Below are 21,544 nucleotides of genomic sequence, written 5' to 3'. Positions count from 1 at the left end.
TGAGTCACAATGTTCTGGAGAAACATGTATTTAATTTTAATGGCCAATATTTTTATACACATACTGTGAGAAAATGGGAATTGACTTGAGCTGTATTTTCCTTTACAGTCAATAGCTGGGCAATGTAGAGTTACATTTGCTTGCAATGTTTCATAATATAGATTGAATTATTACAGAAAAAACACAATCTCAAAATTGTGTCTTTGGAACAGCTCAAGTGACAAACTAAAAAAAAAAACCTTTTTCAGAATAACAACATTTGAATTTGATCCAGAAAACATTCCCTTTGTATGTATTTCAAAACAGAGTGCCCGATGAACTGCTTAATAAATTAGCTTGAAAGCCACAGAGGATCTTTCCATGCTGCTTTAAAATACTGTCAGCTAACACATGCCTCTGTCAATTAGACCTTAAACTAGAATTCTAAAGGCCATTACAGGGCATGGACAGCAAGCCTTGCTTGTCTCCTGTCACATCAGCAGCAGAATGTGGTTTGACCAAGCAAATTATATTTGCACATTATGTGGCCTGATTTCCAATGACGCACTTTGAAGTGAAGAAGCACTTAAACTATATTGATGAAGAGGTTCTTTACCAAACTGTGTCTTTTGTGTTTTTGTTTTCATTTTCTTGACAATACATTTTGCATTGTCAGGAAGAATTCCAGATGCTCATCCAAGATCATTTAGTTGCACTGAAAGTGGCACAAATGGTGACACAGATGAGAGAGATTGAGACGGAAAGAGAAAAAAAGAGAGCGAGAGCTTTATGGCCTTTTCGTGTGCCGTAGGTGAAGTTCGGGCAGGACAGTGGTTGCTACGTAACACGTCTCTTAGCAACGCTTCCCCAGCAACAAACTAAGGAACGGTTGGAGATGGGTCATACTCAAAGTAATCGTTTAGTGCAGAACTTGAACAACTGTTTATGTATTTAGTTAAAAACCGACAACATTATTATTGTTTCGCAGTTTTAGAAACTTTTAGAAAGAAACTTCAAAGTCTTGAAGGTTAATTTCTAAAATCAAGTGCGGGTGTTTCGTTTGATAATTAGCCAACTTCAGTCCAGACGCTCGTGTTAAATTAGCCTCAACGTCTACACTTTCTCCATACGATGGAGTTCGATATTCGTGAGCATCTAGTGAAAGTACAGGAGAGCCAAGGTTTGTCTTGTGAATATGGAAAGGTATGGAAAGTGGGAGATATAAGTTCACGGTGTTTGTTTTACATTTTCAGACTTCGAAGCTCTTCAGTCTGCTTTCTGTATGATTAAAGACACGACATCAGCTGAGGCTAGCGGACCACGCATTCCTCCAGAGCTGTATGTCATGTGTGCGGAAAATGCTCTGCAGGTGAAGTATTTTACTACCAGCTGAAGTAAAAAAAAAAATCAACAAAAAACCACGCAAGAGTTTAGTGGAGATTGTTCCCCTATTCAGACAAGCTTTATGAGGACGTTGATTTCATTTTCCAGCGGGACTTGGCACATTTTCACACTTTCAAAAGAACCAACAACATCTGCTTTAATTGCCAATGGACCACTAAATACAGATTGACCACCAATCAGAGTAAATATTTTGTTAGTATGTTGGCATAAAGGTGTGAAGTGTGGATAAGAAAAACACCGGCTCTGAAGTTTCTCACAAAATGCTTTGAGAAGTGCTTTTTTTTTTATGTTGAAAAGAACACATAACTACTGAAGTGTCATGCAAGACATGATGCTGTGAGCACCCCTCAGGACTGAAAGATTTGCATCTGACTGCAAATGATGTCAAGGTGCACATACACTCCTGCTATAGTGAGATAGCATGAGACTCAAGGAGGAACAAAGTTAGTCTGATAAAGTCAGGACTTTTTTAATAAGTTTGGTCCGTTATAAAATATGTTTTTCTTGAAGATTTGTGGAGTAAAATGTTGATAAATATTAAAAATCCCTGTGTTAACTAAGATTCACTGAATTTTAATGCAAATGATTACAGTTGTGATCATAGTCTGGGAGTGTTTTGGGAGTAAGTGAAGTCTAAAGTTTGTTTTTGTATGTTTTTAAGCAGTTTCATTGTTAATAGAACCCAGCTCTGTTGAATCGTTTAAGCATTCGATGTTGCTTGTGAAACTTTGAAAATTTAACTGTTTTGAGTAAGAACAAAACACGTCAATAATGAAAAACAGAAATATCTAGTTATCTTTTTTCTTCACTATCTCATAAAGTAAGTTTTCTGTCAACTTGTTTTTCATTTTGACTCTGATGACACTTAAACTATTGGACTACTTTTTTATTTCTCATGAAACAATTCTTAGCAGAAAATATGTAAATATAAACATAAAAATTCAAAAGGTGTAGGTTGATATCTCTTGACTGCACTGCATTGATTTTTCAATTTAAAGTTTAAACAACACTTTCTGATTTTCATGGTTTTCTGAATACATATAACATTAAACTTTTTGGCATTTGTCCGAGTGTTCATCTTTCTCTTTCTTTTTTCAGATGGAGCACGTGCAGATATGCTTTGAATGTCTAAATATGTACTTTGAAGGTGATCCGCCTCATGACCAATTTTTCTGTCGAGCTCTCATGTGCCAGGGCCAGCTGATGTCTCTGTTTGTGTCTCCTGCAAAGAGTGTGGTGAGGACAGTAAATTGGGCACATGACTATGTGTGAATGTTTGTTCATGTTTGGGTTTTTATTCCAGAGTGATATAGATGCAGGGTTTATCTTGAGGTACACCAAATGTAAGCAGGTGCCGATCAAGATGTTTTATTTCCAATACAGATGCAAGTCCTTTATGACTAGGTATTAGCTAATCCTAGTGGGATACCAAATGCTTAACAACACAGTAATCCTAAAGTGTAGCCAAATGATATATTATCTTTTATCAGTTTGAAGTGTCTCAAGCATCTGTTTTTCTCAACAGGGATTTATATTGTGTAGCAACAGAAGTTTACTGCATAGAAGGCTAATATTAGCATTATTAATCTCTGTTTTGAGATGACTTATAGTCGTAACATATTTCAATGTGGTTCCATTCAGTCATGTTCGGACATAACTTACATGAATGGTTGTTTTCCTGCTTAAGAAAATGTATCACTTTGATATCGGTGTTTGTACATTTAATGACTGGTGTTCCAGCTGTCTGAGCACAAAGCGCCAATCATGACAGACAGGAAACTGAAACAGCTATAACAGTCTCTCTGTCAGAGTTTTGCAAACAACACAGTTGAAAGTTGCTTCTCTGATTTTAGAGGTAAAGACGACATTAAATTGACTATACCAGAAGGTTTTAGTAGTTCAGTTTTAGGGAATCAGATACCAATCATTTAAAAACACCCTGAACAGGAACCGTAGGCTGGTACTGGGAAATGGATCATGAATAAAATAGTGGAGACTTTTACCTTTTTAAAACCTTTATCCATTATTATTTTTACTTCAGTTTAGAAAACTTGTAGTATTTTTCTTTGAATATTTTGTTTGTCTGCTATTGTGGTGTCCAATGTCAGTGTTCAAGGGCAAATGTCCTGCAAGTTTTAGTTCTTCCTTCATTCAACACACTGGCATCCAGTAAATGACTCCCATCCTCTCTGAAACCTGTTAATTGGTTTAATTAGCAGGTTAAGCCTGCTAATTAAACGGCTGAATCACAGCTGATTCAACCGTTTGAATCAGCTGTGTTGATCTGTTGACACATCTGCAACATGTAGGACACAAGCCGGTAAGGACTGGGGGTTGGACATCTCTATTGTAGGTGTTTTTTAGGTTTTCTTATGTGACATGTTGACAGTTCCCTATTTTGCAATTATTTTATATTTCAGAAAGATATCAAGGAGGCTGCGAGTGATTTTCTGAGAGCAATTGAAATTGCTAAGAGCGACCCAAGGTATGCTACCACTCAGAAGTGTTCAGCCTTCTGGTTTCGGTATGCTCCTCATCAACAGTCTCTCTGAAGGTTTAATTTGTAAACTGTTAAAGCACAATACTGAACTATTGTTTAGAATCCAGTCGTCTCAACATTAAAAGTAACTTAAGGAAACTGTGCAGAGTGGATGGTTAAAATAAATATAACAGTAGAAGCTGTAATTGATATGTTGCCTTCTTGTTACTGTGAAAGACTCTTTGCAGACTCGGGTCAGCCTGTGTGAGCAACCGCTGCTGGAGCTCCTTGCTAATTAACTCATAACCTGTCAATAAACGGGTTGAATGAGTATTACCAATTAACACCAAAGGGAATACATATCTAATACATCCAGCTCAGATTAATGCACTACGCACTCTCTAGTGAATAAATTAGAAGCACTCAAACACCCTTCTCACTGAATTTTCTCCAGAACAGCTCCTTGAATTCAAACATGCCTCAAATTTCACACTGTTTCTTGTGCCTGCTCCTCTGGCTCATTGAGCGATCATTAATGCACTCACATTTAGAAATTCACAGGGCTTCTGCAGACACAGTTGACACTAGGTCTGAATTGAGCTGTACTAAAAGATGGAATTGGTGGCAAGAGTATTGTATGAATAATTCAGTGTTCTGTTTGTTTTTCTGTATATGGTTTGTGTCTTACAGCACCCACTTCTTGGTCTTCAACACTTCAGTTCTCTACTTTCAGGGAGTGCGTCCTCTCCTTCAGCCTGGACTGTGTCACCATTTGGTTCCCTCCTTAAAGCAGGTGGTGAAAAGTTTGGAGGAGGTGGATGACCAGGACCACAGCTGGAGGGCAGAGCTCATGATGCAAGTGACTTTGACTTCACCAATATGTCTGCTTTTGAATCCGACCACACTCATGCACAATTTATTAAGATGACACACCAAGCTGTTTAACTAGCTCAGCCTTCTGGCATCCCCAGTTACTGTACTTGGTTGTCATTTTCTATTTATGAAGAGGACAATCTGTTCTGATGCAAGCTGTTAAATCATGTTTTCCTTTTATGCCTTGGGTCCAAATGTTTGTTTCATCTTTGTTCGGTGAAGAAAATGTTCCATCCATGAAAAACGCCAAAGCAAGGATATCAAAAGCATCTTATACCAAACTAGCCTGAGCAGCTTGTGTAGCCAAATACTGTGTGTCCATGCAGCACAATTTTTTTTGTCAATATCTGAGAAATAACTTGGCAAACACATATTAGGATTTTAATACACTCATAACATGAGGAGGTTTGCCCTCTTTCTCTATGCAGACAGTTGATTAAATGTATTTTGGATTCTGGAGAACTGGAGGACGCTGCACATTATGCCAAAGTTACTGAAAAGTTCATCAAGTCACATACGCCATATCTCTATCCAGGCTTTTATACATTACAGGTAAGCAGATTGTTGAAAGTGGAGTGGTTAAGTTGTTTTGTGGGATGCTTCTTGCTCTTACCTCTCTTAGGACAACAGATGAAAATTGGCTGTTGCGCTAACTCTGACATGTTGATTAATATGCATTGATGTTGACTGTAATTTCTAAGCATCATGATGCTGCTATGTTAAACTTATTTGAAAAGCAGCTGTACAACACGGCTTGGAAAAAGAGAAACATGTTCTATTTATCACCTACTGTTGAGCAGGGGTCCCATTTATACGTGTGGTGGTGCTGTAACATCTTTGTTATTTATTTTAACCAGAAGGGAAAAGACAATCCTTGGCTACAAATATTAAATCTGATAGCAATAATAAAGTTTGTAATATTACACCTTTCAGTCAAACATATTGTGATGATGGGATGTCTTCTTCTCTTTAGGTCCAGGAGAAACTGTTACAGGATGACAAGCTCCGTAAAATCAACAGTCAATGTACCAGCTTGAAAGTTATTTATGAAATCCAACAGTTCAAAACGTAAGAATAGAGTCTGTCATTTTGACAGAACTGGAGGAGAGGGAGGAAGAGCGCATGGGCAGACACAGGGCAAGGAGGACTAAGTAAAGGGTTTAGGGACTTTACACTTTGTCTTTTTCCATCATTATCCAGATTTAAAATCTACTGAAATCAAATTTCATTCTTTTCCGCACTGCTCTGGAACCCTATAGAGTCTGCTCCATCTGCTGCTGCACCATAGGTTTTATAGTATTTTCGGTTGGAATCCCACAGACAGTGTAGACACAGGTTTCTTTTTCAAAATCAGTGAAAATATCACTCATATACAGAAGCAGCTGGAGTCATGTTGGCCCTTCAGTCTTGAAAACTGCGCTAGCAAACTCTTCTCTCAAATAAGAAGAGATTAATTTGGCTTGCAGTTTAAATGTTGGCATGATGATTGTGTTAAGTGAAGGCATAGCCTATCATCTACTGTGCCACCATGTAGTGCGTAACCCAACCCCCACTCCTTCTCTGAAGGGCATGTACTCAGCATGTCAAAGCTCCTTATGGCTCTTGATTTCAGCAGTAAACGTAAACAGCATTACTCAGGTGGTGCTCCATATAGTATTTGTTTGCCTTGGATTTATATAATGTATGGTGTAAGTATATCACTCGCACCATACAGGGGATGAAGGTGCTAAACGTGCATGGTCTTAGATGCATACATATACATGTGATATTGCATGCAGACCTTCAGCTCTCTTGATGTTTGCAGTGGGTGGAAGGAACGAAATGAGAAAATGCTGACGGAGGAGGATTCTGTGAAGCTGAGGGAGATTTTCTCTCTCCTTGTGGATTCAGCCAAAGTGAGTGGTGCGTCTGTGCATTCTGGCTCTGAGCAGATCCCAACGCCCATCCAGCCTTGTGACAGGTTCGTGACCCAAAGTGTCCCAGTCAAATCCCCTTTGTTCCTAAACCTCCGCCTACCAGACACCTTCAATTTAGAGGACGAGCATGGCTCAGATTATGCTATTCAAATGTCGTGAATCATATACGTTATGTTTTTTATCTGGGATTTGCAGGGTTACCTTCCTGCTGGAGTTGGCTCTGCTGTCCTTGCAAGTGAAGGATCAGGAAGTAGCTGCTGACTGTTGGGAACAGCTGAAGTTGGCGGAAGAAGTTGTAAGTGTCCAATATTCTTTTTAAAACCTCAGGTAAGGAGAAGCACGTGTAACTGTACAAATCGGAGAGACATGGGAATTTATTCATAAAACCAAATTCAGCCATTCAGATGGAATAAGTTATCTTAGCTTGTGACAAATAAAAAAAGAGGTCACTTTGGAAAGAATTCTGTTCTTTCAGTCATTCTACACAATCAAACATCACTACATCGGCACGTTCCTTTAATGACTAAAATGTTAATAGAAATTTTTGATTTGCCACTTCATGCTTTGTGCAGTGCTGAACAGTAACCCAGGCTAATTGACTCTTCTGTCTTTTTAGAATATTGACCAACGCATAATGATGGAATGTGTCAACTGTGAAATTAACCTTCTGAAGAAAAGGGCAAAGATGAATAACTACTCCAAAGCCAGTGTGGAGGTGCTAAATCATCTACTGCAGTTATTATCCATGGATTTTCACTGGTTATTGTATGCAAATGGCCCATTGTCTTGATGAATCATTCTCTATTCTGAGGATCTCCATTTGTAAAAGTGAATCCTGAAACTCTTCAAAGCCAGTTATGTCGCTTTTATGTAGTAGAGAAAAACATCAGTTCTTAGGACCCCTGCTTTTTATACTTTGTACAACCCATCCATCCATTTTCTTACACCCTTATCCTACCCTGGTCATCTAAAGAAACCCAGTGGGTTGAGGTAAAGACAAGAATGCACCAGTTTACCCAGGACTCTGGAACGGCCCAAGATCCCTCTCTCTGTGGGTTCAACCTTGTCGAATGTTACAGGAGAATATGTGCTCTCCCATTTGGGAAAGTGACAAAGGATTAACAGCAGGGTGTTTGGCACTGCTGGCGTTGTATTAAACAACTATTGAAGTAGAAATTTCTCCTCACTGTATTAAGTTGTCAAGGCTGAATATTTCTAAATTATTTCATTGTCGAGTTAAGCTGCTGATTTATTAATTTATTCAGTTTTACACATCACTACCAACTGTGCCAGTAAGTGTAGAGTTACCTCCGTCACATGCCCATTTTTCCCCTTTGGAAGAACTGACCTTATTAAAAATGGTCTTACTTAGCATATTGAGCTCAATTTAATCTAGATTTAGTTGCCAAATGATGGAAATGCTGTGCTGTCATTGCCAGAGGAGAAATCCTCAATTGCAGGTGTTCTCCCACAGGCCCGCCTGAAGGAGATAGAGAAGCTGGATCAGTGGCTGGAGGCTGCAGTGAAGGAAGGGAGGCCCAAGGCTGCGCAGGCGTTGTGTGCTTCCCAGTGGCACCTCTGCCTGCCACTCCTGCAGCACAACCTCAGGAAATGCATCAAGATGCCGCTGGTCAAGTTGGCCCTGGTTCTGGAGTACACACAAAGGTTTATAACCCTCCTCCAACACACAGTTACACCTGCAGCGCCTTTTACAGCAGTTGGCAGAACTTGGTAAAATGTATGAAAGGCTTTAAAATCAATTGCAGCTATAGAGACTCTGCTGGAGTTCTCTAACATACAGCCTTGGATATTTTTATTTTTTTTTACCTTACCATCCTGATCCTTGTGTGTGGTGGAAAGATACCATTTGGTTACTGTTGAGGTTATTTTAAAGAGTTCAGTAACTGCTCCAACTGTAGAACAATTGAAAGCTGAAGTGAGGAGCTGTGGTCACTGTGGTGATTTATATAGATCAGCATCCACCAGGTATTTTTTTTTAAATGTCCTGGTATTTTAAAGCTTTCATGATGCTTTGCACTACAAAAAGGGTCCCAGAGCCTTTGGGAAAGAAACTTGACCACATCATCACAAATCCTTCAAAATACTTAGCAGTAGGAATGAGTTTGTTGCCAAAAAACATAATCTTATTTTAATCTAACTTAAGGTAATAGTTTTAATATGGAGTGTGGCAAACTCCAAAAGTTTGCAATTGGGGTGTTTTCTTGCATGCCTCCCAAATAGCTTGTTATTATTGAGAACTTTTGTTTTTCATGTACTTTACATTTGAAATATATAAAATATTATTTTTTTAAAACAAAAAATACATTAATTTACTACCAAATAGGAGTTTTTTTGTATGCCTTGCTTGGCCAGTCCAGCTGTTTAGAAGGGATCATTATCCTGTAGTATCATATTTGGTTTTTCTTTCATGCTGCTCCACGGAACAACATTCATGTCTTTCTGAATTACTGTCACATCCGATCATATGTTGAAGGGATAACATTTTCGTAAAAAAGTGTTTTAGTTAAAGTTTAACTACATCTTAAATTAGCTTTTAACTTCAGTAAAAAATATATCCTCTCATTTATTTGTTTTATTAATAATTTATTCATCATGAAAAATTGCATCAGATTTATCAGATTTATTTTTGATGGGGACTAAAAATATAATTTGGTCAGGTTTTTGTTCTGCAGTCGTCAGTTCTAATTATTTTGAGTTTAAGCCAGCAATTTGTCACTTTGTGTTTATCAGAGAATCAACATAGTTCATTAATATTTCAGTTTTGAGAAGCAAAACTCCCACAGATTTTCAGTTCCCCAAGAAATGAGCTGTTGCTGAACATTTTTTTGTACAGTATGTCGCTGGAGATGCGGTGCGAAGTCCACTCAGAGCTGGCAGCAATAGAAGAGGAGGAGGGGGATCTGAAAGCCACTCTGTCCCACCTAGAGAAAGCCCTGCTGCTGGACAGTGGGACATACCGAGAACGCCTGTCATCTGCTCTTCATCTCCTGCAGCTCAGACGGACCCCCTACCAAACACCTGCCTGTCCCCTGGACAAAGCAGCTAAGATTATGCAGCAGGTTTTCTCCCCATCTGTTTCATTACTTAGCTCATTACTGAAGGTGATATTTATCAAGTCTAAATTAAATGCCTAATAGCTTTAATTCTGCTGGGTGTAAGAGAAGTGGCCCAGGGGACGATAGAAAAAGCAGCTGACTACCAATTAAACCTGATTTCCAACTCTTCCTTTCTTTCTCAGGTTAGGGACATTCCGCCCCATCAGAGCACAGACAGACGTCCCCTTCTGGTGTCTGTTGGTCTTCTTTTGGCTCCCTTTGACTTTCAAACGGCCCTGGATGCAGACCACCACACAAAATGTACAGATGTATTTTCTTTGATTTCACTCTTAAGTAATGTGCTTCATTGTTTTGTGCCCCTCCCCCACACCTTCTCAGGGTTTTATTTTAAATCAGTATGTTTATATCCATTTTACCCCACATGTACATCATCTTTTATACTACAATCAAAGCTTTTCACATGTTGTGGGGATAATATCAGTACTAAAATCAAAATGAACAAATAATTTAAAAATAGGTAAAGCAGTGCTGGGCTACAGATTCTTCTACAACAGTTTTAGCTTGTGTTTTTTTTACACTGTTATTCTCCATCATTTACAAAAAATAGTCAGAAACAGAGTGAGGCAGATGTAGAAAACTCATGGAAACAAATTCAGCGACATGATTTACAGTACAATGAGCAACACTGGGCTTTTGCTGTACCTCTGCCATTTTCTCTGCTAATTCTTGAACAGCCAATCTGCATAGATAAAACACAATTTAACTTTTTTTATTCACATTTGTTTTATTACCAAGAAGTGAATGTTTGACAGGAGAAATTAGTTTTTCCACAGAACCTATTATGTTATGACTTAGATTAGTCAGAGGTGTCTCAGCACATCGTATCTGTACCAGGGATCTTCTGTCACAGACTGTGTACACCTAGCTTAAATTTTTCAATTCCCTCTCAGAGAAAAAATATTAAATCCTGAAAACATGTTGCAATACTGCATCACTGTTTTATCTTGCTTGAAAGAAGGGAGCTTTGCTTACTGAGCTCTTATTTAAAATGCACCTGGAGGGAAGGTTACAGGACGTGATGCTGTGGCAAGAAAACAGGCAGAGTTGCTTACATGCAAACTAGAAGCTGGTTTACAGTCCAATGTAGATCAATGCATCTCTTGTATTGAAAAGGGTAAGACACATTTATAAATAGAGAGGCTTAACAGCTCGAATGTGATTTCTTTGAGTCTGTCTTTCAGCACTCAGAGTGAGTCCCCATCAACTGTAGGGAGTAAATTTGGGGAGCAGAAGGGTGTGAGCTTTGGGAGCGCCTTTGATCTCTGCCTCATCCAGACTCTGGTCCACAGCTCGACTTGAACACTCAGCAGCCCTAATGGCCCAGAGTAGTACTCGCCTTTGACAGTGAGTCAAAAGGCTTTTTCCTCAGGCATGGGTTAAAAGCTTTGCTCCCCAGAGGAGCTTCTTGCTGCTCTGGAGGAACCTCAGGCATCTTTCTAAATGAAGACACTTAATCATTGTGCTCTTTCCTTCAAAGCCAGCACATGATGAAGCCCTCAAGAGTTGAGAGACTTAATAACTAGCAGCTTGTAATTTAGCCACAAATCTGTATTGCCCCTTCAAGAGCTCTTTTTAAATTTGAGGTCTGTGAATCATGTCATTGTGAATGTGCATTTTTTTTCTTCTTATGAAACAATGTTTTGGACAATACAGAAGGCTTTCCAGTTTTATAAGAGTTTTTTCTTTTACAACCACTGTGTAGTTTTTGCAGGAAGTCTTGGACCTGACCCGCTAGCTATGCTTGCTTCTAAGGCTCAGCATCATTCTACTTGTGTGGAGAAGCTGAATGATTATCTGGACAGGCAAAGTGAAGACACAGATAATACAGTGAGGTGTGTGTTTCCACTTAGTAACAATGACTAGAAAGAATATGAACTGAATTAAAATCCCTATTTTTTTCAGTGTAAAAAAATAGGGATTTGTTTTACACTGAACATCTCTTCTCTTCTCATCATCATCTCTTGAACCTTTTCACATTTTTCACCAATCCAGAAGACAAACTTTCATTATTTTCCTTAAATTTTTATATATTATAACAATAAGAAATGACACATTGTTGACAACTGAACAAAAGACGACAAAAAGATATAAGATTTCATTACGAACAAAAATCAATCAGATAAAAGCAAACATCCTGTACTGTTTACTATTGCTCTTTCAAGAAAATCCAGTGCAAAAACTACCACCAGAAGTCACCTTGATTTATAAATAGAGTCCACTTTTATGCTATTTATTTATTGCATAGGCCTCACATGGTTTTTAAAGGACTTCAGCAAGCAAACAGCATCATAAACACCAAGGAACCTGGGAGACCGGTCAAAGAAAAACTTCTGGAGAAGTTTAGAGCAGAGTTAGATTACAAAACAGTATCCCAGGCTTTAAACATCTCACAGATCTCTGTTTAAAGTTTATATGTAGCAGAAAACCAGCACTGCATGTTACCCTGAATACTAATATGGAATAGTTTAGATCACAGCGTATTCTCTTGTTTGGCCTATCTAAGCTTACGCCATTTTGAAAGAGGAACATGGAAACATTTTTTGCAAAGCTAGTAGAGACATATCTAAGAAGACTTGTCTGTGGCAAAAGGTTTTACAAAGTGTTGACTCAGTGAGTGAACACTAGTGACAAACACTTGCTACTATATTCAGATTTTTTAAAGCTTGTAGAAAACATCACTTTTTTTTCCTCTTTACAGTTATACATTACTTTGAGTTGCTACCACAAACCTTAGTAAAATGTGTCTGTCTGTAGTTGTTTATAGAAAAATGTGAAAAAGTGGTGTGAATATTTTTGTACGGCACTATTTACTTATTGTTACACTTCCTGCAACTCAGCTGGAAAATTGACTATAGACTGAGACGTTTATGGCTAGTTGAATTTTAATCCCTACATTATTACTGTACATGAGATACAAATGAGTATTTAATTTATTGGTGCAGTCAGCAGTGAAAGCTCTTGTTTCATTAACACTTCTCATTTACAGTGAAGTATCAACTATTCTGTCCATTCTGCTGTCACTAACTTGAAAGTCTTTAACCACTTAACTGTCACCCTCAAATGCTTCCATGTAAGTCAGTGGATCCATGAAGATACCGACATCATCATGGCAGTAAAGGGGTTTTAAACAAGCTTATTCCTAAGAGCATGCATAGACATCCAAAAATGTTGTTTTTTTATGTACAGTTCAGCTTTTCAATATAAAGAAACTAATCATTTATAAATCTTTTTTATTTTCTCACTATTTCAGGGTAAAGCTGTGGGTAACTTTAGCAAAGACGGCCAGGAAACTGGAGGTCTGGGACGTGTGCCGGGCTGCGTGTCGATTCTGTTTGCTTTATGATGGCGGAGCAGGGAAGAGTGCAGAGACCAACAGTGAGTTGATGAAACTCCTGCCAATTAAGTCTCAATCCACTCATTATGGACATACATACATTTATTTAGAACTTTAAACTGTTTTTTTCGAATAATTATGATTCAACATGCAACTGTTATGATTTAATTTGTTATTGTAAACAGAGTCAAAATTACATGTTTATAAAAAATATTATGTAGAGCTGCACTTCAAACACGTGCTTTTTTAGACATCAACAAGCTTCCAGCGTAATGCCTGCTGGATATTTGACCACTTTGCTTGGCAGAATTAGGAGAATTCATTTAAGCTCATTGGTTGCGAGGCTCTGACCCAGCTTTTGAGCGTAATCCACAGTTTTCAACAGGATTCAGTTTGGGTTGTTCCAAAAACTCAGTGTTAACCTGCTTGAACCATTTCAAATCCAAAGTTGGTTCATGTGTTAGATCGTTATCCAGCTGGATCCATTTGCTTCTGAACTATAACCATCTGACCAAACCGATCTCCCTCAGATAAAGCTGAACTGTTTAAATTTAGTTAGTGTGTGTTTATATTTGAGTTATTTTGTATAATTTTTACACTGTGTGGTGTTGACAAAATCCACAATATATTCACACCTATGAATTAAATTCCTTTTCAAAAGTCTCTACTGTTTTATTTTCATAATCATCCAACCTAATTTATTCAGATGCACTTTAAGTCCTTAATTAAGATAATTCTTATGTAATGTTCTGTCTTATAGTTGAAGTGAAAATTATTACATTACAATTCTTTCAGAGAACTGAAAGATTAAGTATATAAAGACTTTTGCTGTAGAATGAATTCCCTTTCTGTCCAGTTTATAGATCAACTTGCTGTAAAAAGTCTAGTAACTGATTGGATCAATGGACAGTTTCACAAACTGGACAGAAATTGGTAGTATATTTTTGTTCTAACTGATGAAAATGTTTTGTCTCTGATTCACATCCAGAATGTTTTTAACTCTGCAGAATCTAAAACCTCCATAAGAGGAAGCTCTTCACAGCCTTGCAGTGGAACCCTGAAGAGTGTGGAATTATTGCATCTTTTAGCAGAAATTTGCTTCATCAGTGCTGAGGTGTGTTTTCAAATATGTGGTTTTGATTGGTTCTTACCTAGAGGAGTGATATATTGTCTTTATTAGCATAAATAGTCATCTTCCTATATACTGCTTCTGATCTTAATAGCATAATTATTTTATTATGGAGTTTCTTCGGATAATTGGATTTGTTCCATAGCGGCATTTCTAATTAGATAATCAGGCACATTATTACTGTGTTCTCAGATTCAACTAACTGAGTGGCTTTTCATATGCCTTAATTGTTTAGGTTCATATTTTAAAATAATAGCTCCATTATATATCATTTCTATTTTCTGTGATAACTAATTTGATATAAAACAATCCTGAATTTCTTTGTCAAGTTTAGTAGATGTTTATCAAATTTCTACTTTATTTTTTTAATGTTTATTTTAATATTTTAATCTATTTTGAGTGGTTTATGTTTCCAAACACACAATTTAGACTTTGTTCGTTTAGAAGAATATTATGTTTACTTCTTTTGCTCTAGCTCGTCAACAAATGCTCCACAGGGACGTATTCATGCATTATGGGATTATTTTTTAACAAGCCCGTGGGGCTGCACAGAGATTGGTCAGAGTCAGAAGTTGTTGGGCTCGTCGTACGAGCTTGTCTTTCTGCGTAATCCTGCACCCCATCAAGCCTGCAGCCTTAAGTCTTCATTAATCCTATAGAGATGTTAACTTGACAGCACTTTGAAGAAAATGAAGACACCCATGCACAGCCACGACATGACCTTGCCAAAACTGACACACACACACACACGCGCACACACCCCCACACACACACACACACATTTGTTTTGCTATCTTTGTGGGGACTTTCCATTGACTTCCATTCATTTCTACTAATTTCTACAGCCTAAACCTTACCTTTACCCTTTTCCTAACCCTAACCATCACATACCTAAACCTAACCCTAACCAAAACTCAATTCATACCTTAGCCCTAACTCTGACCCCTGACCCAAAAACAGGGTTTCCCCTCGTGGGGACCAGGCTCAGGTCCCCACGAGGAGCGATTGGTCCCCACAACGTAGCATATGTCAGGAAAATCGTCCCCACAAGGTATTACAAACAAACGCACACACACACACACACACACACACACAGTAGTGTCTTTTCTTGCTCTTTCATGTTTCTTTTGCTTTGTTCTATGACACACGATCATTTTTTTTCTGGGGAATTTGCTTATAATTCATTAATTTTATTCTGATGATGAGTAACACTCTTACCTAAATTGTCTGTCATTGGTCCTGTCTTTTGTTTTTCCTTTGATCTATGCAGCAAGCTGTAATGCCTCTAGAGACGTTGTCATAGCCACAGTGGGAATTCATATCTTTTTTTATTGTGACGATTTCGTAACAGTATGTCACCTCTGATGTCATGTTTTGAGTCCAGAGAAACACATTTGTTCTGTCTTACTCAGGCCACCGTCCAACAGCTGTTGGAAGAGGGAGTGCATCTTAACAGTCCAGCTGTGCTGCCACAGGGAGAGAAGGTGCAGGTTGCTGAGGACGATCAAAGATGGATTCTTTACAGGTGAAATTAAAAATATATAAATTTTTGTTTACTAGTTTAAAATTGTATTGGGAAACAATGATATGGGGCAAATTCATGTGGCTAAATGCAAGTTTGCAAGACCTTCAGATTCTCAAACCACACTTAGATTTGCTCTGAAAATAGCTCTACTTAGCAAAACAACTCTCTGCTCTGATGCAGTTTGGCTTTGTTTAAATACAAATACATGCATTTAGATAAAAAGTTGCCAATTTTTATGCATATTTAATTGCAACCAGAGCAAATTGGTGGGAATTCTAAAAAAACAGGGATAGTTGTGTGATTGGAAAACAGAAATGCATCTGCTGAAAGGAGTATGGCAGGAAGGAACGGTGGATCACAGCCCACGTTTAAAACTAGGGCTACCAGTTGATGTGGACTATATTTTGTTATGTGAATTCAAAACTTTTCAAAAACTCTTCTTTTTATGACCATTTTTAGCCAAAATACAAATATTTTACTCCAAATTTACAAGTTGTAAGAAGCATTATCACTTCCTCATTACATTTTTAATAAAGGACTCCTTGCTTCTCACGTCATGAAAGACCAAGTGGAAGTAGATCATCGTCTTAACCTGCAAAACATTTTCTGTGCCGAATTATAGTTTTTCAGTACCTGAAATTATTAAATTTTATGCATTTTCACAGTGTTGAAAATCTGCATACTTCTCTCTGGAATGGGGTTGCTGTTTTGCTTCTGGTTAAAACATTTAAGAACCAGTAATTTAATACTATGTATAGCCCAGAATTATTGGTAAAAATACATTTCCATTTTGGCTTTCTAATAACGCATGTGCTGCAGTGACAAAATTAATATAGTGTTACATCAGCCCTCGCTAAGTCGAAGATGATATGTTAGAATTATACATCGTAATCAATAAGCTGTAAGGTAAGCAAGATGTTTAAAGTAAGTTAATATTTATCAGTTGGCAACTAAAGTAAATGCATAATTTTTTCCCCTATTGTCCTTAAAAGAAAAGAAAACAAATTCAGACATTTAACAAGGTTCAACCAGCGTCAGAATTTGTTGCGCATTATTTTTTGTTCCTTTTTATTTTAAAATTCTTTGCAACTCATAAGAAATCATTGTTCCTTTCTTCTTCTTCTCTAACTGCTTTCTTCATCTCGTGCCCCACTATAAGCTGTACGTGTTGAACTCATTTACAGAGACTGGATCCAGAGTCTGTCTTCCTATGCCACCCGCTGCTTTCTGCGGGGCGGAGAGATCGGGGTGGAGATCGGGGAGCATTGTCTAGTAGAAAATGCAGCCATTTACTTGTGGAACTATAACACTCACATGCTGGCTGCTGAGGAGTACAAACTCCTCCTTCCCACCTTTCAAAATCTAGTGGACATGCTCCTAAGGATGAAAGATATCAGGTAGTTCAACTTTCTAAATTATATATGAAGCAAATACGATGCTTCTACATAAAATAGTTCAGATAGACTTGATGTTGCAAAAATATTTAGTTTTTCATGTCAGAGATTAAAAAACAAACTACCTCAACAAATTAAAGACTAATTTTGAGCACTTGCTTTTCATATGAAATGCGATCATTCATGAGTGTAGTATTCGAAAGATGTCATCATTTGACATCTTTTAGACGATTGACTGCACATATTAATTATTCAGTGGATTTTAATAAGTTTCTTTTGTCATGAACTCTTTACAGAGTGGTTCAGCTGAAAAAAAACATTCAAATTCTTCATCAATATTGACTATAAAAACAGTTGTTTTTATAGGTGTTTTTAATCACAGATGAAGAATAATAATTATTTTTAGGTGAATAAAATGGGACAAAATTTCCTCCAGTTCAGTGATAGTTTTGACTAATGTTAATAAATTGGTGTTTAATCTCTATTAATCTGCCTATTTTAAAAGATGATGTGAGTTTGGGGCATTCTTTGTGCTGTTTCCCTCAGTAACCTTACCATGTGTGTAATGGTGTGTAATGCTGTAAGTCGTGGGCTGATGATCCAGCCTGTGTGTGATTCTGTGCGGTCAAGCGCAAAGGGGAGACACAGTGGATCAAAACATGGCACCCCAGAGGCTGCTGGCTTAAAGGATGTAAAGAAGGCATTAGAGGTAGGTGTGACTAGAATCTCAAAAATGGAATGGTAATAATAAACATATTTAACATATAAATGTAAGATATAACTTGCTGCTAGTGTAAGATAAGTTGAAAATTTTGAACTCCAAAAGGGTGATGTAAAGACTACGGCATAGTTCCAAAGTCCAGCTCAATACTCCCTCCATAGCGCTGTGAGCAGCTATGGAGGGAGGCGGTGAGGGACAGAAAAGAAGCGCCACCAAGAAAGAGACAAAAAGTGTGGGATCACTTTAAATGAAATAAAATGAAAAAGATAACACACCTCTGTGGTTTACTGCAAAGCGGCATTTTACAATAGCACGTCCAAGATCAGTGGTGCCCAAAGTCAGTCCTCGAGGCCCGGCATCCTGCATGGTTTACTTCTCTCCCTGGTGGCAGTAACAACCTTTTCAGCATGTCAATGTTCTTCTTAGGCCTCTAATGAGCCATCATTTGATCCAGGTGCGTTAAACCAGGGAGAGAAATGAAACATGCAGGATGCCGGGCCTCCAGAGCTGACTTTGGGCACCACTGTCCGATGCTCTGCACAAAACATGCAGTACATGCGTCAAGCTCATTCGTGGCTGATAACAGGTGACGTTTTTGTTCCCGTTGCAAAAAAACCCTAACTTTTATCTGTGATCGTTTGTACCAAATCTGTCATATGTGTACAAAGAAATACATTTTGGCTAATACTACATGTACTTGATGATCGAGAAGTGTAAATGACATTAAAAAAATTATTATAAATATCTATTTTATAATAAGATATTTATAATATCTTATTATATTTTTCATACTTCAAACTTGAAACTAGGAAAGATGTTTGAATTGTATTGACTTGCTAAACAATCTTATTTTTTCTTATTAAAAAAAAGAGAATGGAATGGGGATTTTTTACTAGCATTTCTCTTTCATATATTTTTACTAGCTTATGTAGCGACTGCAAAACAAGAATTTTTTATTGGATTGCTTGATTTATCTTATAATATATAGATTTCTTAATTACTAAAATAATAGTTCTCAGCATTAGGGTTTAGAGAAGGGCTGTTCAGGAAGCAAGACTTTTTTTTTTTTTTTTTTTTTTAAGAATAGCAGAGATGATGAATCACCTCAGAAATATCTGGATGTATGCTCGAGTGTATTAAATGCTGTGTTTCATCCAGCCTGCATACATGCATGCATATAAGCCTACATGAATCTGTTGGAAGTCAAATTTTTGACTTGTTCTTTGTTGCCAGTTAAACTTGGTTTCTTCCTTTCTGTTCTGGAAATCCTCTATGAATATCAGCTCGAACTTAAGATGAAAGAGCTTTTATCATTGAATTATTAACCGAATTTCATCATGCCTGCTTATAATGAGAACGTAGAAATGGGCCTTTGTGGTGTATTTTGATGTGGATTGGTGAAATACCACATGAGAAGTCACTATGAGGTCACAACAGGTCCTCAGGTCGCCTACTGGCCAAGGGCATATTCTAACTAAAGTTACTTACTGACTAAAAACGTATTCAGGAATATCTTAAGAGTAGATGCAGGTTGATGCAGTTCTGTGTTTTTGTTTTTTAATGCCGTTTATTTTTTACTGCATTTGCTTCTTAGTGAGTATAAAGTACACAAAGTTCTCACTGATGGAGCCCCAGTTGTCTTCTCTGCACTTTCTTCTAGCTGTGTGAGTATGCCCTCCGCCTATCCAGTGGTGACACGACTGGGGAGACTGTTCCAATTGCAGTGAGAAAACTGGCGTTAACCTCATGGGTGCAGATAAAGCAGCTCCTGCATCAGCAGATTGGCGTAAAGCTGGACATATTCAAAGATAAGGTACCTTTGATGTGCATTGTCTTCCATGCTTTAATCACGATCATGGACGTATCTATCAGAACAAATTACAGTGCAGTCTCAGACTAGTGGACGTTGTTAATAGGTATTAATGTCAAAATACTCGCTTGACTACATCTTGACTATTTACAGTTCATTTACAGCAAACAAGTTCTACATTAAAATACATTATATTCAGGTTTCTCTTGTGGAATATGAAACTCTCCAAGCTAACCACATGAAGTTGAATTTAATTCATCAGTCAAACTGGGTCAGATTATCCACAGATAAAAAAAGTAGGTTTGCAAATTCCTCAGCATCATTCAATAATGGATGATGAAATATAAATTAGCTGATTGGTTTTTGTATCTAGTTTTATTTACAAAATTTACACGAAAAAACTGAATTTAGAGAATGCATCGTACAAACAAAAAACTGTAACGGCTTTTGTTTATCAAAACAGTATTAGCAATTTTAAATCATTTAATAGATGCATTTCTATTCATGAGAAACTTTATTGAGAAAAAATTTACTTTATATGGACGTTAATTAAATAAGGTAAATACATTTTACATTACGATGAACCAGAAATTAAATGGATGTTTGTATTCCTATCTCTAAATGTGCTTTTATGTTTGTATCATTAGTTTGTCTGACTGCATTTGTTCAGAGTTAATTTACACTGTTTAACTTCATTTCTTTAAATTCTCCTTTGTTTATTGGAAACCAAACACATTTAATGTCACCAGAAGACTCTAAAATAATGTCAGATCTCAGCTTCAGACACGTCTTTAATGCTTTAAATGCTGTGAAATTGTTTGTGTTTTTTGATAAATATGTTAAATGATGATTTAGATGAATTGTTCAAAGTTTGAAACGAAAATTTTAGTTATACATAAAGCATCAAAGTACTGACAGTTTTGTTCTTATGTCTGTTTTATAAATCAGAGATGATTAAAAGATATGGTGATGCCATTTTTAAACTGTATGTCTAGTGCTTTCATATCTACTTCAAACAAACTGTCATTCACTTTCATTTCTGCACTAAGAATAAAACAATTAATTAAGAACCGTTTTTATCTTTTTACAGTATACGTGACATCAAGGTGAACGTGACTTTCAGCTTTAACAATTTTTTGAGGTGTATTTTTGACCCTGTTGAAAATATTATATAATATTGTTATGCTCTATGACAAAAATATTGTCTCTAGAACACATAAAGATGTTTTTCTGTATGATGTGTACAGTTTATTAACTCTATAAATATTACATTTGTAAAGATGCATTAAAAATCGAATAATCCATAGATTTTTTTAAATACATGATGTAATTTTCCTGAGAACAAAACCAAAGAGATTTTTGTGCAAAAGGTGACTTTTACAAGCAGTCTATGTACTGCTATGTATAAAATGAACTTATAGAGCTATTTGCTTCTGACTGCATTGCCTTCCAGATGATCCAACCAAAATTGTGTTTCTAGCTTTTTCACAAATGGCAAAACTAAAATGCTTCACTACTTCTGGTTTCAGGTGAACAGCCATGTCAGGAATTGAGAATGTTGTTTTAAGAGACGACTTTTTCAGGCCATTTTAAGAACTTCAGAGTGCATGTTTAAAGCTTTTTTTGTTAGAAAATAAAATGTGCTAATGCTCTTTGTGCCTCTTCAGGGAAAAAAAAGCCCCATTAATATGTTTTGCTCTCATTCAACTCCTATATTACCCACCTTTCTTTTTTCACCTCAAAAATATTGCAGGTCTCTATACTTCACTCAGCCAGCGTGACACTGAAAAACTGCTCCATCCCTTCATCTCTTCCAGACTAAATTACTGCAACTCCTTGCAGA

The 21,544-nt window shown here is 37.1% G+C and overlaps 1 protein-coding gene across 1 annotated transcript in view; it reads left to right on the top strand.

Moving 5' to 3' along the window:
* The first annotated feature begins 804 nt into the window (after positions 1–804).
* cfap46 (cilia and flagella associated protein 46) overlaps positions 805–21,544 on the top strand; it is a 53,554-nt gene continuing 32,814 nt past the window's right edge. The window contains exons 1-20 of the mRNA XM_088013471.1: positions 805–1,159; positions 1,233–1,348; positions 2,482–2,619; positions 3,804–3,868; positions 4,553–4,721; positions 5,168–5,287; positions 5,709–5,803; positions 6,540–6,695; positions 6,847–6,946; positions 7,268–7,366; positions 8,126–8,316; positions 9,506–9,731; positions 9,911–10,028; positions 11,491–11,620; positions 13,039–13,225; positions 14,111–14,236; positions 15,664–15,776; positions 16,961–17,173; positions 17,717–17,879; positions 19,552–19,704. Of these exons, the coding sequence (XP_087869597.1) occupies positions 1,111–1,159; positions 1,233–1,348; positions 2,482–2,619; positions 3,804–3,868; positions 4,553–4,721; positions 5,168–5,287; positions 5,709–5,803; positions 6,540–6,695; positions 6,847–6,946; positions 7,268–7,366; positions 8,126–8,316; positions 9,506–9,731; positions 9,911–10,028; positions 11,491–11,620; positions 13,039–13,225; positions 14,111–14,236; positions 15,664–15,776; positions 16,961–17,173; positions 17,717–17,879; positions 19,552–19,704 (2,727 nt within the window). The 5' untranslated portion in view covers positions 805–1,110. The remainder of the gene's footprint in view (positions 1,160–1,232; positions 1,349–2,481; positions 2,620–3,803; positions 3,869–4,552; positions 4,722–5,167; positions 5,288–5,708; positions 5,804–6,539; positions 6,696–6,846; positions 6,947–7,267; positions 7,367–8,125; positions 8,317–9,505; positions 9,732–9,910; positions 10,029–11,490; positions 11,621–13,038; positions 13,226–14,110; positions 14,237–15,663; positions 15,777–16,960; positions 17,174–17,716; positions 17,880–19,551; positions 19,705–21,544) is intronic.

This window comes from Poecilia mexicana, unplaced genomic scaffold (genome assembly GCF_051168715.1).
Source record: "Poecilia mexicana isolate PSO_F unplaced genomic scaffold, ASM5116871v1 scaffold_15, whole genome shotgun sequence".
Classification (NCBI taxonomy): Eukaryota; Metazoa; Chordata; class Actinopteri; order Cyprinodontiformes; family Poeciliidae; genus Poecilia; species Poecilia mexicana.
Note: the sequence above shows the minus strand (reverse complement) of the source record. Positions and strands in the feature narration are given on the sequence as shown.